This window comes from Artemia franciscana, unplaced genomic scaffold (genome assembly GCF_032884065.1).
Source record: "Artemia franciscana unplaced genomic scaffold, ASM3288406v1 Scaffold_1362, whole genome shotgun sequence".
In the NCBI taxonomy this organism is placed as follows: domain Eukaryota; kingdom Metazoa; phylum Arthropoda; class Branchiopoda; order Anostraca; family Artemiidae; genus Artemia; species Artemia franciscana.
The window spans coordinates 12108-32500 of record NW_027062802.1 but is presented as its reverse complement, the minus strand read 5'-3'; the positions used below and the strand labels follow the sequence as shown (position 1 = coordinate 32500).

Genomic DNA, 20393 nt, shown 5'->3' with positions numbered 1-20393 from the left:
CTTTCAGTATTTTTGTATCTGATGTGTGTTTAACTGTCTCTGTCTCTGTCTTTGTGTATTTATGTGTCTTACTCTGTTTGTTATTGTGTATGTGTCTTTTCTCTCTATATATCTCTGTCTCTTTTCTCTCTCTCTCTCTCTCTCTCTCTCTCTCTCTCTCTCTTTCAATGCCTTTATGTGTGACCTTGTGTTTGTTTGTCTCTGTGTCTTTTTCTTTTTTTTCCCCGACTCTTTAAGTCTGTTTGTTTTTTCGTCTCTCTCTCCTCGCCTTTATGTCTAAATTTGTTTGTGCCTGTATCTGTGACTGATCTAGTTAATCTGATTCTGTGTGTTGATGTCTCTCTCTCTCTCTCTCTATCCAGTCCTGTATGTCTATATTTGTTTTTACCTGTCTCTGTTTATATTTTAGTGTGTCTGATTCTGCGTGTTTTTGGGTATTGTTTGTCTCACTCTCTTGCTTTCCGTGCTTGTTTGTCTGACAGTGTTTGTGTGTCTGACTCTGTGTGTTTGTTTGTGTTTTTTCTCTCCCCTTTCAGTGTTTTTGTATCTTCTGTGTGTTTAACTGTCTCTGTCTCTGTATTTGTGTATTTATGTGTCTGACTCTGTTTGTTTGTTTGTATGTGTTTTCTCTCTATGTGCGTGTGTGTTTGACTGGGAATGTGCCTTCTCTCTGCATCTTTGTTTGTTCGTCTAACTCGTTGTGTTTGAGTTTTTTGTCCCTTTCCCTCTCAGTATCTGTGTGTTTGACTGTGTCTTTGCCTGTCTCTGTGTTTGTCTCTGTGGTTTTGTTTCTCAGACTCTGTGTGTTTTTGTCTGTTTTTGTCTCCTTCTCAGTGCCTTTATGTCTGACTAAGTCTTTGCCGGTCTCTGTGTCTGTCTTTGTGTGATTTTATCTCTGAATCTTTGTGTGTTATTTAGTTACTCTCTCAGTGCCTGTGTGTCTGATTTTGTTTTGCTTGTCTTTGCACGTCATTTATGTCTAAGAAAACTAGCATGAACTACAGAATAGAATTGAATTTATTTGTACTTAGAGCCTATAGGCAATGGCAAAAATTTAAAACAAAGTACAATTACATAGAAATTATGCACATCCTAACTCAATCCTACAGAAAACCTAGCTCTATTATTCATCACGAGACGAAAGAATACTGTTATCTTCTGATACACATAAACCACTCATCCACAAATACTTTAACCAGCCACTCAAGAAAATCTACCAAACACTTAAAATCTCCAATCACTCAGCTCTACACATTCATAAATAAACTGATATACACTCTCATGTAAACCTGCACACGTAGAACAGAAAAAGAACGTATCTTTGATAAACTATCGTCTTTGGTTCAGTGGCGAACTATCAGACTTCATTTCAATTAATACCTTCATTTTATTCAAACTAACCTTAAAATAAAACTTCATCCCAAATTTCCTTCGACCGACAATAAGGACCCCGTGAAGGTCAAAGCAAGTTTTGGGCCAGCCTTGCCTGTATTTCCTTGTCCTGTAAAATATTTTCAGCTAATCTGCGTACTTATTTGGTCCCTCATATCCTCGACCCCAAAACCATCCTCCCGCATTTAACCTAAGCTAATCTTACCTAATAACTTTCTTTCCCTACCTTAGCTGCACTTTGTAAATGAGCCCCCTACATCGCCCACACCCAAGGCATCACACAATTTTTTTCCAAAGCCCAAACATGTTCACTGACTTGAAACTTCTTAAGGAAAACAAACTGCCGCCTCAAAACTTTTCAAACACTCTGACACTCTACCACATTATCTGTACATATCACCGTTTTGGAAAATGCTCACCAAAATCTGAAAAATCAAAATTCGTTCAGGTTCCTTCCGGTTCACAAAATGTGTTTTACGTTTTCCCCCTTGGACCTACAACTCTTATCTACTTAAAAATCAGCATCGCTCAGCCCAATAAAGCTGTGGAAAAGCAATTTCCTGCTTATAATTCCCTTTTGCCGAAGTCGAACCATCCTTTGTCGTCGGTACTGGCCTAGTAGTTAAAATGTATTTGTTGTATTTTCCGTAAGTATTTGTTTTTGTGCTTAGTATGTATTTCTTCCTGTTTCTTTCGTTTTTTGCTCCGTATTTTCCTTCCTTTGAATGACAGGTTTTCCATTAAATAATAATAATAATAATAAACCTAATTCGCCTTTACCTACCAAGCTATTTGTATATTTACTAATCCCTAGTCACCTGTTATAATATCCTAATTACACTGTTTCTCTCAATATCCTAATTGCAGTTTATATGTTTACATGACAGTAAAAAGATCATTAAACAAGACGTATATACTAGCCTGAAAATGGATTTTGATATGCTTGATGAAAAATCACTTAATAAATATGATTTGAAGATGTCAAAGCTTGAATCATGTCTTAATTTATTTGACTCAGGTTTGCATCAGCTGCAAAAATCTCTGAAACCAACTCAATTCAATGTTGATCATCTGAGTGATCAGTTTACCCAAATGAAAATTTCAGATCAGCTGGTCCTATTTGGTTTCAAAGAAGACCTTATCCAGAATCTTCTGAAAGCAAATTCCATGGATTTCGCAGTACTAGATTTCCTGGTAGTCCTGTGACTCTGATTGACATAGTTTCTGTTCGAAGGATTGGAAAACAAGGTTCAGGTTTGAAACCTCACTCATTTGTTGTGGAATTTGGTAGTCCTAGAATGCACCATCTTTTTTCTTAGAGATAGGGAAGGTTTGCAAGGTAGTGGAGTCTTTAATTCTGAGTTACTCACAAAGCCTAGACCTCAGCTACTTAAATATGCTAAATCCAAGCTCGGGAAAAGGTCTACATTGTCTAGTAGAGGAGAAATACTCACCTTCTGATTCTCACGCTTTCTGATGGTAAAGTGATTACTGTCAAGGAGGCGTTTCAATTTGATATTCTCTATTAGCCAACTACAGCTCCACCCAAGCCCCTGTCAGGACTGAAATAAACCATTTCTTTTCTTCAAGTTCTGTTTTGTAACTTCATTTTTGATTTAATAGTTTTTCTCATATTTGTATTTATTTTGTTTTACATTATTCATGTAAATGGTTTGCATCCAGTTGCTTCTTTGTTGTTTTGCCGTTTTCTTTATTTTGTTTTTGCCTTTGTTCTTGTACTTATTTGCTATTATTTTTCCCTTGAACTTTGTATTTTGTTATTGTTCTTTGTTCTTGCAGATGTTTTCTCCTCTGTTGCCTGTATGTTTTTCCTTTTGATCCACCCTCTGCTACTTCAACTTGCTTGTACAGATTGCAAGGATATTGTGTTTATTTGTAAGGATATTGTATACATTTGTCATGTGTATTATATCTGGGTGATTTTTCTTTTCTTTTGAATTCTTCTATTCTTAATTCAGTTATCGTTGAGCAGCCAAGTAATGCTGTTAAACAAGAGGTACACACATTTGAACCTTTTCTTTAATCTGTGGTTAATTCCAGTTGCATTTATCACACAACTATTGATTATTGTCATTAAAATATTCTAATTTAATTTTCAGTTAATTTTCTGAAATTGTATTTGTGGTCTGATAATTCTCGCCCTTTTGATGTCATAAGCTCAACAGAAACATGGCTAACTCACGGTAAAAATTTAACAGCTTATGATATGCATGGTTTTATTGCTATTCGTGTCCCTAGAATGGTAACAAAGTGTTCTGGGGGCGTTTCTTTATTTTAAAATCTGATATTGAATTTAGTAGACGATATGACCTTGAATCCTTGTTTATATCAGTGCTGTCTAATAGTAAGACAGTTTATTCTCTTGTTGTTGATCTGAAAAGCCAGTTTGCATGTCATACTGTTTGTTTGTCTTATAAGCCCCTTTCTTTTCAAAGACATCTGTTCTGTGGTTTGCTTGATCAGCCTTCTGGTATGGGGACTTTTTCTAAGAAACGGATTTGTGTTTTGGGAGATTTTCATATAATATGTTAAATATTAGATCAGTTGATTAATGTGGCCATCTTTTTGATATGCTTTCTTCTTCTGGGTTACTTCCTTCAACTTTTTGTTCTTCTCGTGTTGATCCTATAAGGCATTCTGCCAGTTTAATGGATAATATTTTCATTTGTCATTATCCTAATTTGAAGTTGTTTACATCTGGTTTTGTTTTCACTAATCTTTCTGATCCCTTCCCTATTTATCTATCCCTATTTTTGCCTAAAACAGAGATTAGTGTAGATGGGAAGGGTAAGTCTTCTTTTTGAACTTTAACAGATAACAAAATTTCTAGCTTGATACACAGTCTTCAAAGTAATGATTGGTCTAGTGTTCTTGAAGCTAATGATACTGAATGTGCCACTAGATTATTTTTGTGTCATATAGGAACTATGTTGGATAATCATTTTGTTCTTAGGAAGAGGCCAAGGAATTCTACGCCCAAATGCCCATGGATGTCAAGAGGTCTGATCAATGCAACCCATATGAAGGTGTCTTTGTTCAAGGATGCATGTAAAAGTAAGACACAGGATGGTCTTATGAAGCATACACATTACAAAAATGGGGTCAATTCTTCAGTCTGTGCAGCAGAAAAACTGTATTTTTCGCATCAAATTAATGAGTGTAAGGGAAATTTACGCAAGATTTGGACTATAGTTAATGAAGCTTTTTCTGCAAAAAACTCAAACAATCTTCCCCTTGTTTTTATAGAAAAGGCGATTAATCAATTGTGGACAAGATATCCACTGTGAGTGCCCTCAATTCCTATTTCATCTCACTTTCTTCAGTTCTCATTCCACCCCAGAGTAGAGTAAGTTGTTTTCCCTTGGCAGAAAATACTTTTTTCCTTTCCCCACGCAGTGCTACTGAGACTTTTTGTATTATTTCTCAACATCCAAGCAGCCATTCAGTTGATAGTTTTGGTTTGAGTAATAATGTCCATAAGAATATTGGTCAGTTTGTATCCAACCCCATCTCATACTTAACTAGCCTCTCTCTTTTCTCTGGTGTTTTTCCTCATTTATTTAAAGTTGCTACTGTTGATCCTTTGCATAAAAAAGGTGATTCATCTCTAATTTCAAGCTATAGACCTATTTCTCTTCTTCCCGTCATGTCTAAGGTTGTTGAAAAGGTAGTGTATTGTAGACTCTCTTCATTTGTATTTAGTACTAATACGACTGCAGGAAATTTTTTCATAACTAACCATCACTATGGTTTTAGTCCCTCTTTTCTACCTTCTATGTGCTTTCAGATGCAACAGAGTTTGTGCGTGTTAATCTGGACAAGGGATTGTGTGATTTGGGTATATTTCCTGACTTTTCAAAGGACTTTGATATGGTTGACCACTCTGATATTTTTTCTGAATTATCTTTATTTGGAGTGCATGGAGTCCCACTAGAATGGCTAAGGTCTTATATGTCAGGGAGATCTCAGTATGTTTTGGTTAATGATACTTCTTCCTCGATTTTGCCTACATTAATAGGTGTTCCACAAGGCTTTTTTCTGGGACCGCTTTTGTTTTTAATTTAAATGAATGATCTTGTTAATGGTGTTCATCCCAATATTCAACCTGTTTTTTTTCTGATGACAGTAACTTTTTATTGCTGCAACGAACCTACCATCTGCCACTTCCATACCTCAAGGTGTTCTTGATAAAGTAAAGGAATAGGGCTGGTCAAATACGTAGGGATCTTAACAGCTGGAAGATTGCCATTGTCATATTCAGGGCCCCATACTGTATGACAGACGAACAGGAGCCAATTACCCTGAATTTTGGGACCAATATTATACCACAAGCTACTATGCTGAAACTTCTCAGTGTGTATCTTGACTGTTTTCTTTTTCTTAAACTGCATAAAACTCACATCCGTTCCATCATCCTCCGCCAATCTTCAATGTTGCAAAGGGTTAACTCATTTCTTCCTCCAGATGCTATGGTTTTTCTTTATTATACTTTTATTTATCCTTACCTTTCTTACTGCTATTCTGTCTGGGGTAGTACTAATAAATCTCTTCTTTGTTCACTTCAAAGGGCAGTGAAGGCTACTTTTCTTCTCTCTTCGGCTTTACCCTTCCTCTGATGTTTAAAATGATACTGGAATAGCTCCGCTGGATCGTACTGAGGGTAAAAGTAATCTTTATTTAGGGCATTCCTATTTTCTATGTGTTCACCGGGGGAGCCCTTGATTATCCCAAGAAAAGAGTAGCAAACAAAGGTGTTCATCAGTAAGTTAACACTTAAAACGACAATCAATATATACAAGCCTACCAAATGCCAAGCGTCAGTATCCAGCTTTGAAATCGGCTACACAGTTTTTTTTCTTAAAACTAACATATTGACATTGCCGATTACAAAAATAATTCAAATTGTTCACAACTTTAAGGAAGAATTTGTATTTATGCCTCGATGGTCTTATAAAATCTATGGTGACTCCAAGACATCAACAAGTGGCTAACATTGTTTACAGTTAGAAGAGAAGCAGCAATGAGAATCAATATATATAAGCCTGCCTCTTAGCCCTGCCAGGCCCTCCCAATAACAACAAGAAGAGGCACATATTGTCCGCGGGTAGAATACAAGCGACGATGAGAATCAATATATACAAACCTACTGCGTAGTCTACTTGGAGCCTGGTCTCAAAATTGGCTAAAAAGTGTTTTTTGTTTTTTGTTAAGACTGACATATTGACATTTCTAGCTACAAAAATCTAGACAGATTTAGGAAGAATTTTAATTTTTCCCAGTGTTGTTGTATCGAATCTACAGTGACGCAAGGACACCAGGGCGAGGCTGCGGTTAGAAAACAAGTGAAAGCGAAGACAATATGTACAAGCCTGATGTATACAGAGTTATGGGGCCCAGCCTCGAGGTCGCCTGTACTGATTCTTGTTAAGACTGGTAATATAAGATTTTTTACCAGAAAAACTATCTAAAAAGGACAAAACTTCAAAATATAATTAGCATTTTTACCTGGGTAGTTGTAAGCAATCCATGGTGACACCATGACGTCAAAAAGAGGCTCAAAAATCCTGAATTCCGGAGACAAGTGAAAATAAGAATCGATATTTACGAGCCTACCAGGGAGCCATTCCGAGGTTCAGCCTCTAAATCGGCTACACAGCTTTTTTCTCAAAACTGGCATATTGACACTTTTGGCCCTGAAAACCCATCTAAATAGGTCACAACTTTAAGGAAGAAATACAAGCAACAACGAGAATCAGAAAGAGTAAAAAATTAAAGTGACAAGTCATTTGGACCCTTCAACATCATATATGTTCCCGTTGAAGCCTTCCATATTTCAAGGAAATATATATATACAAGCCTGCTGCGTAGCCGTGAAGGACCAGGCCCATGACTGAAGGACAAAAAAGATGTTGATATGCACGAACCTTTTTTGGCCCAATGTGGGTGAATTAAAAACGAAATAAGGCACGGCACACTGCCGTGAAGAAGTGAGAAACTGTTGTACGACTATTGAGTTTTTAAGCCCCTAGAAAGTCTTTAGTGGTCAATCACCTGGTTGTATGAACCATATTCGTCACTTTTTGAATGTTTTCTCATGACTTTGAGGATGAAAGACATCCCAACTGTTCTTCTTCTTCAACTGGATAATTTTCACTTTAAAGTCGCTTGTTCCACTTATAAATCAGAGTCACAACATCAGAGTCACAACAATTTTACCATGTATTGAATTGAACATTTTATAAGCCACTTTAGACTTTTTTGCAAGTTAAAACAAAACTAAATTTTAACGAGTTGTTTGAAATAGCCTTATGCATGACAAAACCAACAAACACAACCTCACTAAACCAGGCCTGGAATTTGAATTTCAAATCACAGCTTAATCAAACTGGACACCGGTAGTCTCAACGAATCAAACGATAGGACACACTACTTCAATTGGATGTTACGTAAGCAGTGGCTGATATATATAATATCAGGGATCTTTATACTTGGCAGGCAGCAGACCTATACGTAATTCTCAAACCACGCTTTAGCTGAACTATCATATCTATTTTGTTTTTTAAGTCAAGAATTGGCACATCAGTGATTTGAATATAATTTAATATTGCTGCGCGAATTTGATTCCTCCTTCTTGTTTATCCTTCCCAGAATCATACCTTTTTTTGAGGGTTTATATTATCATGGGATTCAATATGATTGTCGCTATTGCCTCTCTTCTTACATCAGATTCCGTTAACAGTTTGACGTGACCCTCCCTGTCTCTTATTTTCTAACTGCAGATTTTTGGGGGTAATGGTGGCCACATTCTTGTGGCACCCTTGAATGTATTAGGCTTGTAGTGGGCTCTGGGGGAGGGTGCCCTAGTCTTGGAGTGTTCGTGGGCTGGGACTGGTGACGATGTCTAAGAGCCTTCCAAGTAAACTCTCAGCTCTGGAGCCAGGGAGGGAGATGGGTGACGGAGACATCTCTAACCCTGAAGCCAAAATGATTGGGAATGACAGAGAGTCGGAAACTGAGGGTTGTGTTATTAGTAACATCCTTGGACTGGTGTCATCTCTCTTTGCCAATCCCACCCTCATAACCTTTAATGAGTGCCCTATGCTGCCAAGACAAACTACCCCCCAGCTTTGAGGGATCCTCGACCCTTCGTTGGCAATTGATGTAGTGACCAAGGAGCACTGCAGAAGAATGGAAGGATGTAGGTCGACGTAAGTTATGAGAGGGCCTGAATCATAGTGAAATTCCGAAGTACAATTATAGAGAAAGGGCGAAGGGGACAAAACTCAGTTTTTCCATATCCTAGACAACTTTTAAAAGAGGGTCCAGTCCAGCAGGCCCCCCTTTGAATCCGCCAATCAAGTGGCTACCCCGTCAGACAGTGAACAATCTCACATGCATCCAATAAGCATATGATGACAAACCAGAGAGAATGGCTGAGAAGAAGTGCCCAGAGTGGAGTACCGTAAACATCCCTGGCCATTGAGACGGGCTTGACCCATAAGATGGGGCAACCCGTCTCAAAATACGACCCCGGAGAAAGCTCCAGTAAAATGGCTTCCTAAGGTAGAAAAGGAAAGGAAAGCGACTCTAAGGGTACCGGGAGGAAAGAGGGGCTTTTCTGAAGTGGCTAAATTGGCACCCGTAGGGGTAAAAAAGGGCGACTATGAACCCCTCCAAGAAAATAAAATATGCCAGTAGACGGAAGTCGTTAAGGCCAAAATTAAGGAAGGCAGTTAAGACTTTAGTCCTAATATCGCCAACATGAGATTGGAAGAGGATATTATGAAAGTGAGGTACCAGAATGAGAATGCAACATCATAAATTAAGAAGGTCGTGAACAGGTTGGGGCAGGTTTTTGTTGCCTTCACCATAGGAGACGCACCATCGAGTAGAAATATTTTCATCGATCAGAAAAACAGTCAGGTCACCGGAAAAGCTGATAGGCTGTTTGTGGCCTGCAATCGTTTCCTCACTGAAGAGAAAACTCAAGTGACCAAGAACAACTTAAAGGAGAGTAAGACCTATCTCAAGATGGCAACTGACCCAGACCTAGCCTTTTCTTTTTCGACTTAATTACGAATTCCGAGCCTTTCTGCCTCCTGGTCTAGATCCTATTCTGTTATTTAAAAGCTATGAGGCAAATTGGCAAGTTTTTGGCTACAACTTTGTTATTGGTGTGAAAATTTGTTTTCTTTATATCCCTAAGAAGTTTCCTCTGTCGTTGCAATATATCTATTTTTAATGTCTGGGAGGCAGGTTGGCAAGTTTTTGGGCTATGACTTTGTTATTGGTGCGCCAATTTGTTTTCTTTATATCCCTAAGAAGTTTCCTTTGTCGTTACACAATATCTAATATGAATCTTATTATTTGATGAACAGAAAAAAACGGGAGATCGCTAACATGCAAATTTTTTACCAGTCTCTCACGTTGTGGAGAGATTATTATAAGATTTAAAACCTCCCTTCTTCCTCTTCATATAAAAGAAGGGTTGAAGCCCAGATTGGACCAAGAAAGGCCTTCTCCTGCTAGGCAACCCAGAAACTAAGTCCCCTTCCAGTTATGTCGGCGCTTCACCATAATGTGTGATGTTTATTCACATCACATAAGAGAATTAGGGTGATCTACTCAACTTTAGAGCATTCTACTAGTTCAATTACTTTCATTGGTGATGGCTTATAGCGATATACTATGTAAACTGAGCTAAATGACAAAAGTCCATGGCCAATCATATTTTTCATTATAACAGCAACTACATCCCTAGAACCATATTTAGACAACTTCCAAATATCCAAATCTTATGAATGATACATACACGGTCTAGGGGTGGTGCTCACCTCATTGTTTCAATTTAGTTCAGCTCCTCTGACTTTCCCCATGATATTTCTCCCGACGAGATATTTCTCTCTGCTCATACTATGGCATCATTTTAATTTAGCCTGAGCTGGAAGATCTTACTCCGTCTGTTGTTGGGGTGGGCTCCATAGGATTTTTTGAAGAGGGGTTAGAAGAGCATGTGTCCCATAGCTCCAATGCGGAGTCGGAAGTTCCACTTCTCCACTTTAGGTGCCAGTTCTGGGTCAGTTGCCACCTGGAAATACCTCCTTGAAGTTGTTCTTGGTCACTTTAGTTTTCTCTTTAGTGAGGAAATGATTGCAGGCCAACAACAGTCCATCAGCTTCTCCGGTGACCTGACAGTCACATTCTCAGTAGAAAATATTTCTGCTCGATAGTGCGTCTCCTGGGGTGAGGGCAATATAAGCCTGCTCCAGTCAGGTCACGACCTTCTTAATCAATGATGCTGTCCTGTCGTTCTGGTACCTTACTTGGAAGGCTCTTGGGCATCGTTACCAGTCCCAGCCCACGCAAACTCAAGGACTAGGACACCCTCCCCCCATAGCCCTACAAGCCTGATACACTATGGGGTGCAACAAGAAATTGGCAACCATTACCCCCAAAAATCTGCAGTTAGAACAAGGGACAGGGAGCGTCATATCAAACTGTTAAGGGAATCTGCTGTGAAAAGCGAGTCAATGGTGAAAATCATATTGAATCCCATGATAATATAAATCCTCAAAAAAGGTATGATTTTGGGAAAGATAAACAAGAAGACAGATTCAAATTCACGCTTCAATTTTAAACTAAATTCAAATCATTCTTGTGCCAATTCCTGACTTAAAATAGAAAATTAACATGATAATTCAGCTAAAGGTTGGTTTGAGAATCATGTCAAACAGCTCGTTAAAATATAGTTTTGTTTTAACTTACAAAAAAGTCCAAAGTGTCACATGAAATGTTCAATTCAATGCATGGCAAAATTGTTGTGACTCTGATGAACATTTATAAGTGGAAAAAACAACTCCAAAGTGAAAATTAGCCAGTTGAAGAAGAGGAACAGTTGGGATGTCCCTCAGCCACAAAGTCAAGAAAAATCATTCAAAAAGTGACAAATGTGGTTCATATAAGCAGGTAATTGACCATTCGAGATTTTCTAGGAGCTTAAAAACTCGTAAGAGTCCTTACAACAGTTTCCTTTTTCTTCACGTCAGTGTGCCGTGCTTTACCTTGTTTTTAATTCACCCACTTTGGGCCACAAAAGGTTCGTGCATATCCATATCTTATATGTCCTTCAGTTATGGGCTTGGTCCTTCACGGCTACAAAAATGGCTTGTATATATGTATTTTCTCGAAAAATGGAGGTCTTCACCGCCAACATATATAATGTTGAAAGGTCCAAAAGATTTGTTGCTTTAATTTTTGACAGTTTCCGATTCTTGGTGTCGCTTTTAATTCTCCCTTAAAGCTGTGACCTATTTAAATGGGCTATCAGGGCCAAAAGTGTCAATATGCCAGTTTTAAGAAAAAAGCTGTGCAGCCGATTTCGAGGCTGAACCCCGGAATGGTTTCGTGGTAGGCTTGCATATATCGATTTTTATTTTCACTTTTCTTATAGCTGCAGGATTTTTGAACCTCTTTTTGATGTCATGGTTTCACCATGGATTCGTTACAACCACCCAGGTAATAATACAAATTCCTTTTCAAGGTTTTGACCTTTTTAGATAGTTTTTCTCGCCAGAAAAATCATTTTCCCAGGCTTAACAAAAATCAGTGCAGGTGACTTCGAGGCTGCACCCCATAACTTGGCATACATAAGGTTTGTTTGTATTGTCTGCGTTCTAAGTTGTTTTCTAACCAAAGTAGTAAGTTGTTTTGCGTTTTAAGTTCGTCTTAATGTTCTGGCGTCACTGTAGATTCGAGAAAACAGAACTGGGAAAAATAAAAATTCTTCCTATATCCATTTAGATTTTTTGTCGCTAGAAATGTCAATAGGCCAGTTTTAAGAAAGAAAACTATATAGCCAATTTTGAAACCAGGCTCCAAATAGACTATGTAGTGGGTTTGTATACATTGATTCTCATTGTCGCTTGCATTCTGCATTCTAGAAAATATGAGCCTGTTCTTGATGTTATTGGGAGGGCCCGGCAGGGCTAAGAGGCAGGCTTGTATATATTAATTCTCATTGCTGCTTCTCTTCTCACTGTAGACAATGTTAGTCACTTCTTGATGTCTTGGAGTCACATTAGATTTTATAAATCCATCCTGGCATAAATACAAATTCTTCCTTAAAGTTGTGAGCTGTTTAAATTATTTTTGTAACCTGAAATGTCAATATGTAAGTTTTAAGAAAAAACTGTGTAGCCGATTTCAAAGCTGGATACTGACGCTTGGCATTTGGTAGGCTTGTATATATTGATTGTCGTTTTAAGTATTAACTTACAGATGAGTCACCTTTGTCTGCTACTCTTTTCTTAAGAAAATCGAGTGCTCTACAGGGAACAAAGATAACGTCAAAGGGTCCCAAAGAGGGTCACTTTCAATTTTGATCCTTGAGTTGATTTGAAAATTGCTTTGAATTTCAAATTTGAAGCTCCAATTCTCGCTGTTACTGTTATTTCTTCCTTAAAGTTGTGAACTGTTTAGATTATTTTTAAAGCCGATTTCAAAGCTGGATACTGACGCTTGGCATTTGGTAGGCTTGTATATATTGATTGTCGTTTTAAGTATTAACTTACAGATGAATCACCTTTGTCTGCTACTCTTTTCTTAGGAAAATCGAGGGCTCCACAGGGAACACAGATAACGTCAAAGGGTCCCAAAGATGGTCACTTTCAATTTTGATCATTGATTTGATTTGAAAATTGATTTGAATTTCAAATTTGAAGTTCTAATTCTCGCTGTTACTTTTAATTCTTCCTTAAAGTTGTGAACTGTTTTGATTATTTTTGTAATCGGAAATGTCAATATGTTAGTTTTAAGAAAAAACTATGTAGCCGATTTCAAAGCTGGATACTGACGCTTGGCATTTGGTAGGCTTGTATATATTGATTGTCGTTTTAAGTATTACCTTACAGATGAATCACCTTTTCTGCTAGGCTCCCAAATATGGTCACTTTCAATTTTGATCATTGATTTGACTTGAAAATTGATTTGAATTTGAAATTTAAAGTTCTAATTCTCGCTGTTACTTTTAATTCTTCCTTAAATTTGTTAACTGTTTAAATTATTTTTGTAATCAGAAATGTCAATATGTTAGTTTTGGGAAAAAACTGTGTAGCTGATTTCAAAGCTGGATACTGACGCCTAGCATTTGGTAGGCTTGTATATATTGATTGTCGTTTTAAGTATTAACTTACGGATGAATCACCTTTGTTTGCTAGTCTTTTTTTAGGCAAATCGAGGGCTCCACAGGTAAGACACTTAACGTTAAAGGGTCCCAAAGATTGTCACTTTCAATTTTGATCATTGATTTGACTTAAAAATTGATTTGAATTTAAAATTTGAAGTTATAATTCTTGCTGTTACTTTTAATTCTTCCTTAAAGTTTCGACCTCTTTACATCTTACTTTGTATAAATAAAATATAAAATATACTGACGGGGGATATGCTGGAAAAGCAGTTTTTTGGTATATATAACGTCAAGCAAAAATACATACGACAAATAATGAATCCGAACAGCTAAAGAGAAGGCCAGGAATACATTTCTGAGGTAATTTTGAAGGGAAATGAAGCAGAACCGGATATAAGATTGGAAAAATGTGATAACAATCGTCACAACGAATCAAAAATGATAATGACAGACAACCAAATTGACAATAAGAAGATGAGTGACAGCAAGGATCACATCGCGCATTTAAAGAAATTTGCTGTTAGAAGAGAGGCAACAGCGAATTCCACGCGAAAACAAATCCTAAAAAGTATCATTCTGCGAAGAGTAAAGGAGAAGAGGCAATGAAACTCACGCAAGAATTTTGATTCAATTAAAATCGCTGATTTACCACTTCAAGACCTAAAACCAAAGAATAACACGATAATTTATAAGCCTTCTGGGTGCCGAGTGCCAGAACCTAAGCGAAGCTTGGCCTCCTGATGCTTTATATATCAGTCACTGCTTACATTATATGCATTCAAAGAAATGTGTCCTACAGTCTGATTCATTGAGATTCCCAATGTCCGGTCTGATTAAATTGTGATTTTAAAGTCGAGTTTTTGGCCTGGTTGTGTGAAAACTTTAAAATTCCAGAATGTTTACAGAAAGTTAGAATTAAAACAAGGACAGTCCACACAAGATGCACTAACGACCTTGAGTCTACGGATCAACAAAGTTCTGGATTCTGACCTTCTGCCTAAAGCAATCCTGATTGATATAAGAAAATCATTTGATAGTATGTACTACCCTATTCTTCTCGGGAAACTGGACCATATAGAAATAAGAGGCTAAACTCTGGAGTGATTCAGATCGTACTTGAGGGACTGCAAGATTTATTTGGGAGAAGACCAAGGAAAAAATGTAGTCGTCAATTTTGGTGTACCCAAAAGGTCATTATTAGGACAAATACTGTTTCTGATTCAAGTTAACGATCTCTGTTGAATATTAAACCTGGCACGCACTATTCTTTGCTGCTTTAAGCTATATCACGATGAAGCTTCTTTTCGCCTGTATGTAATGATGACCTTGTGGCTTTTGCAGATGATACTATACTAGGCTGCTGTGAAATGGAGAAGATAGCGCTCAATTTTAAGCTTAGGGTTGTTCTCGAGAAGATATATATCTGGATGAATTCCAGCTAATTTGTAATTAACGTTGATAAATCTTGCGTTTTATTTTTTTGCCGGGCCAGAAGTGTCCATCTGGAGGTTTGAGGTATAGAAAAATCCAGAGGTTGGATCAGTTGGGCAGAAAAGGGTTTGTGTAAAATATCTTGGACTCCTGCTTGATGAGAATATGTCATTCCTGCATCAAATTCAAGCAGTAGAGCTAAAGATATCTCGGAATCTTTGAATAATAAAGAAACTAAAGAACACTTTACCGCAGAAAGCACTGTTCCTGCTATACAAGGTTCTTATTTACAATAAAATATCCCTTTAAAATACTGTGCAAAGATGGGGCAATCAAATTGAAAATCTCAACTGCAGAAGTTCAAGTCAATTCATGAACGAATTTTGAAGTTAATTTAAAAAAATCAAGAGTATTCACCAATAAAGTTACTGCATCATTAGTCACACATGAACTTTGTGTTCAAGTTTCTAGCTGGTCAGCTCCCGGTCTTCATTCAAAATATTATTTCGACCAATCTCAGACCAGTATTATGTGAATACCCGATATTCATCAAACCTGCAAATACCCTTCAACCTGACCGTACAATCGGATTTTGCTCGGAATATAACTTGTGCAAGGTTATTGAACATGTTCCCAGAAGAACTGAGAGGTGAACCTCCCTCACGTCATTTAAAAGAAAAGTGAAAAATCGTTTATTAGCATTGGATAATATTAGTTAAACATTTGTAAAGAAAATATTATAAATTATATGTAAATAGATAAAAACACAATTAAAATTTTATTTTGAAATGATGGTGAGGCGGTTTCCTCTGGGGCAAAGGGAAATGGGATAATTGGTAGTTTTCTTGGATTAGATGACAGTGCAGGCTGCTAATGAGATTAGGAGCAATGACCACGCTGCGTTTTATGTTTAGAAATGGAGTTCAGAAATGGACTGAGTAATGTTATTTGATGTAATTTATTTTTAATTTGCACTCCATTGAAAATAAACCCTATTGAACTTTAACTTGAATTGAAAGGATGGATATCCATGAATGGGTCAGAGTAATTTAAATAATTTTCTATATTATCGTTTATTTTTTTTTTATGTTACTACTTAGCCGTGGGGGATATCAAAAGCTAGGAGAATTAAAAAATTTCGTGTTTTGGGACAACGAATTTCTAGATGGAAATTGGTGAAGCAGAAACTCTAAGCAAATACAACTCGACAATGTGTACACAGTGACTAGCTAGGTCATTTCCGAAAATCTTTTCATATAAAACCGAATAGTATTCAAAACAGCCGACTTAGGACGATCATTATCTTTCCAAGATATATATCTTTCCAATCAACGCTTTGCATAAAAGCAAGCTTTGGAGAGTTTTTTTTGTACCAATTGGGTAATAGAGTATCAATTTGTATTTTTCGAGTTTGATGCTTTTTTGGCACACCTTAGAGCGTGGTAAATTTTTGAATTTGTCTAATATGTAATTTATTATTAACTTGGAAAATGTTTGTCTAATCTTGTAATCGTCTATGCATGTAATTTCTCATAGGCTTGTGCAAATAATCATTCCGATTCATCATTTTTATAATTAGTGGTCAAATACAGTATCGCTGCTAGAAAAGTTTTATTAGAACAAAACAAACTTTATTAAAGATTCAGTGAAACTATAGTTGCCAGGCCATCACAGAGTCGACTTTGGGAATGAACACGCTTTGTGAGAACGAAAAATGTACGAAAGTCTCTACTTTTATCCAATAGACTAAGACTAGGGCGTTTGTGGGAATGTTCCTGAATACACTTTAAATGACTATTCAGCAGCATACCGTCCAATACTGATAGTTTATTAAAGGAATAACCGCTTATGTTCCATGAAACAAATCTCTCATCTTGGTACTCTTTAGTAGAGAAACCTGGTGTGTACATCACAAATTCATTTTTTTACTATCTAGATTTGAAGGACACTTTACGCTGCAGCTGGTGTGGCCAGAAGCCACACAAGTAAAATAAAACATCTATTTGGAACACAGATTCTAACGGGATGAGATGTGCTTGGAGGAACCACTTTTTGAACACAAGGTCACCTTTTTACACTCCACTGCTTTGTGACAAACTTGGTGACAATTAAAATAGTTTCTTTTGCATAAAAATGATTTGTTGAGCAGGCAGTCTTTCGTAGTTTTTCAGTCAGGAATCACATTTTTCACATTTTTATACTCCGCTGCTTTGTGACAAACTTCGCGTTCCGCTGGAGTTGATTGGAAGTTATGTTGGGGCTGGTAAAGTCAGATACTTTCTGTTTATTCGCCTTTGTCTGAGTAAGCCCGTCAGTGATTTCATTCACTTGCAAGTCCACAGAATCAGAAACTGTAACACCAATAACAGGTATGTTACTCCACAAAAGAATTATAAATATTGGAATGATTCGTTTCTCTTTAACCACTGTAGCAAAATATTTAACTAAAAATCTAAGACGTTATCATCGTCCTTCTCAAATTTGATTATTCTATAACTGATCGCAAGCTCAACTTTTAATGCCTTTTTAGCTTTTAAAAGAGTGTTGTGTGAGAAAAAACTCACTGCCATCTTGACAGTTGTCTTGACGCACCAGCCCGCACCAGTCACAAACCCGTTCAAAAAGGCCACGAATAAATGGGGGCATCTATTAAAATTCAACTTAATATCTTATGCATTTTTGAGGCTATGGAGACGCATTATTTTTATAACCTTGCTACATATACTGTATTTTGGTCTTTAAATTGTAATTTTAACTTTATTTGATTGTATACCATAGTGGCTTGTAGAGCCAGAAGCTCTAAACATATTTATGACCATTATGTCTAGACCCTACTGATAATCCCAAATCAAGATTCATGCTGTACTTGCCATTTCTCTTCCAAAAATTTACAGAAATTTTCAACTTTTTCCTGGGGCATATTCCCAAAACATTAGGAATATGCACTTTGGATCACCGAGCCGCAAAACAATTTGTTGGTTGACCATTTTAATTAATTATAAGAAGGTTATATGTCTCCTAGGGACTTATAGCTTAAAAACGTTGAGGTTGATAAAAGAAGGATAGAGTTTAGAGAGCAAAATAGCTTAGACGTGTTAAAGACAGGTACATTTGACTGCTCCTCCCTCAAACACCAAATTTGGATTTTTCTTGTCCCCCCTCTTATAGTTTTATATTTCAACTGCATTATCTATGGTTTTCCCAAGACATTCCAGAGATCCCTTTTTGAAATACTAGTCAAGCTCATTGTCCTTTGCTATACCTCAGCCCCTTCCTATAAACCAAGTGGGGTTTTTTTGACAATCAAACACCCCATGAAAGTTCCAAATAGATCCCCATAAAAGTCTTTTCTACGAGATAAAAATGCAGAATTTAGTAAATATCCTTTGCTTTAGATCCACCAGATTTTAGTTCAAGCCAATAAAAAAAAATTGCTCCTTTTTGAAGCCTGTGCCTTTAAAAAACTCTTTCGCCTTATCTCTTTCACTTACTCTTTCACTTTTTTTTTCGCCTGAAAGCTCCGTTTTCCTAGGAACTTATAGATGTAGTTATCATTGTGATTATAGAAAACTTTTTGGCCTATTTTCAGAACCTTTCTGGGCCCCATTAACACACAAAAAAAAATTCTGTTTTTTCTTTGATTCATTAGGATATGCTTCACACGAAAAATTAAAGTTTTACGATAAAAACATCTGGTAAAACATCTCTTAGCCTTTTTGGCATTTGTTGAGCCTTGTTTTCGAGAAAACACACATTTATTTTCACTTTTCCATCACCACTAGACTAACATTAAGCATTACTTCCTTTAGTACAACTTCAAACTAATAAGAAAAATTATTGTTGGCTCATTTTTGGGTCCTTTTTTTCAGGGGTACTCACATCCTCTAACAGTTTTTATCCTACAATAGTTACTCTATTTTGAAAAAATAGGGCATTTTAATGTTTCTTCTGACATTCATTGGGAATTACTTATGGAGGAAGATTGGAAAAAAGCCAAAGCAGGTTTTGTTGCAGTCAACCATTTACTTCCAACTCCTAAATGAGACACTAGATCTTTAAATTACCAATAAAATCTCAATAATTAACCACTGAGACTTCCATGCAAACTGTCCCGGGGAAACATAAACAAAAAAATTAATAATACAAGAAGGGTATTTGAAAGCCTCAAAAATGGTTATTTTTCACGAAATTATGCATTGATTGTAAAATGAATAATTATTTTACTCAACCCATCCCGTGATATGTCTTAATGTGTGCAGTTAGTTTGGTATGAATTTTTTTTTTACTTTAATTTGACATTAATAAATAACAATTACCTTCTGAACAGTTGGTAGAGATAAATATCAGCCTTCAGCCATTTCGATAAAATATCTTTTTCGCCAACAGTAAGGATGTGCTTGGACTCTTGATGTCTAGCATTACTTTTTGTGCTCATAACATTTATCAAAGGTATTTCTAGCAAATTTTTCAGAAAAATCAAAGATTCCTCGAAGTATTCAAAAATCATCACCAGGTCAAACCGTTTTTCAATCTCTTTTGAATTTTTTTTTATCATATCCATATTGTCAAAGTGTTTAACTGGCAGTCCAAGATTAAAACTTAATTGATTCCTTCCTAAACCATACAGTCTGTCACTTCTAATTGGATCACTGCTATTCAATTTTTTAATAAATTCAGGAAGAGAAGATACATTATAAAATTTAGCCATATCAATGTAGTGAAACAATGATTCAAAAGCATCTACTGGATTTCGCAGAATTGTAAAATGCATCGCACTGTCTAATTTTAGACTCCTGGTCATTGTTTTATTCCATGCTTCTTGAACCAAAATGTCAAAATGAATAAGATTACTATTTATTAGACTATGATGCAAGTCTAAACAGAAGAAATCAGATTTGATCGTTATGTCTACACAACGTGAATACAACCATGCTAGCCTGTAAAATAAAGCACTTTTTGAGTAAATACTGTACTAATTAGGAATTCACTTTGGTCGTTTAAGTTCAATGCATTATCAGTAAAAATATCTATTATTGTTTTATTTAAAAGCTAGATTAGGGTGATGACTACAAATTTGTGATTTTGTAAAAAATTTATATCTTAAAAAAAGTTACTCTTACTTACTGTTTCAAGTTCTTCAGAGCATACAAAGTTTTCTTTGATAAACACGCCTTTACTTATTCAAGGGAATTACTTCATGAATACAAATAGCATAATGTAAATGTTAATGAAAATAATCGGTGATTTACATGACGATATACTGCTCAGTTAATGCTATTCCTGATGAACAAGAGAATGATGGAGTTAAATTCATTAATATTCTTAGCTTTTTGATTGTGCATCAGGTAATATAAAGACAAATGCG

At 36.4% G+C, this 20393-nt stretch overlaps 1 protein-coding gene across 1 annotated transcript in view; it reads right to left on the bottom strand.

Moving 5' to 3' along the window:
* The window catches only part of LOC136042485 (galactose-3-O-sulfotransferase 2-like), a 52585-nt gene extending 32614 nt beyond the window's left edge, over positions 1-19971 (bottom strand). Inside the window, exon 1 of the mRNA XM_065727454.1 lies at positions 19345-19971. Within this exon, the coding sequence (XP_065583526.1) occupies positions 19345-19829 (485 nt within the window). The 5' untranslated portion in view covers positions 19830-19971. The remainder of the gene's footprint in view (positions 1-19344) is intronic.
* Positions 19972-20393: the final 422 nt, after the last annotated feature.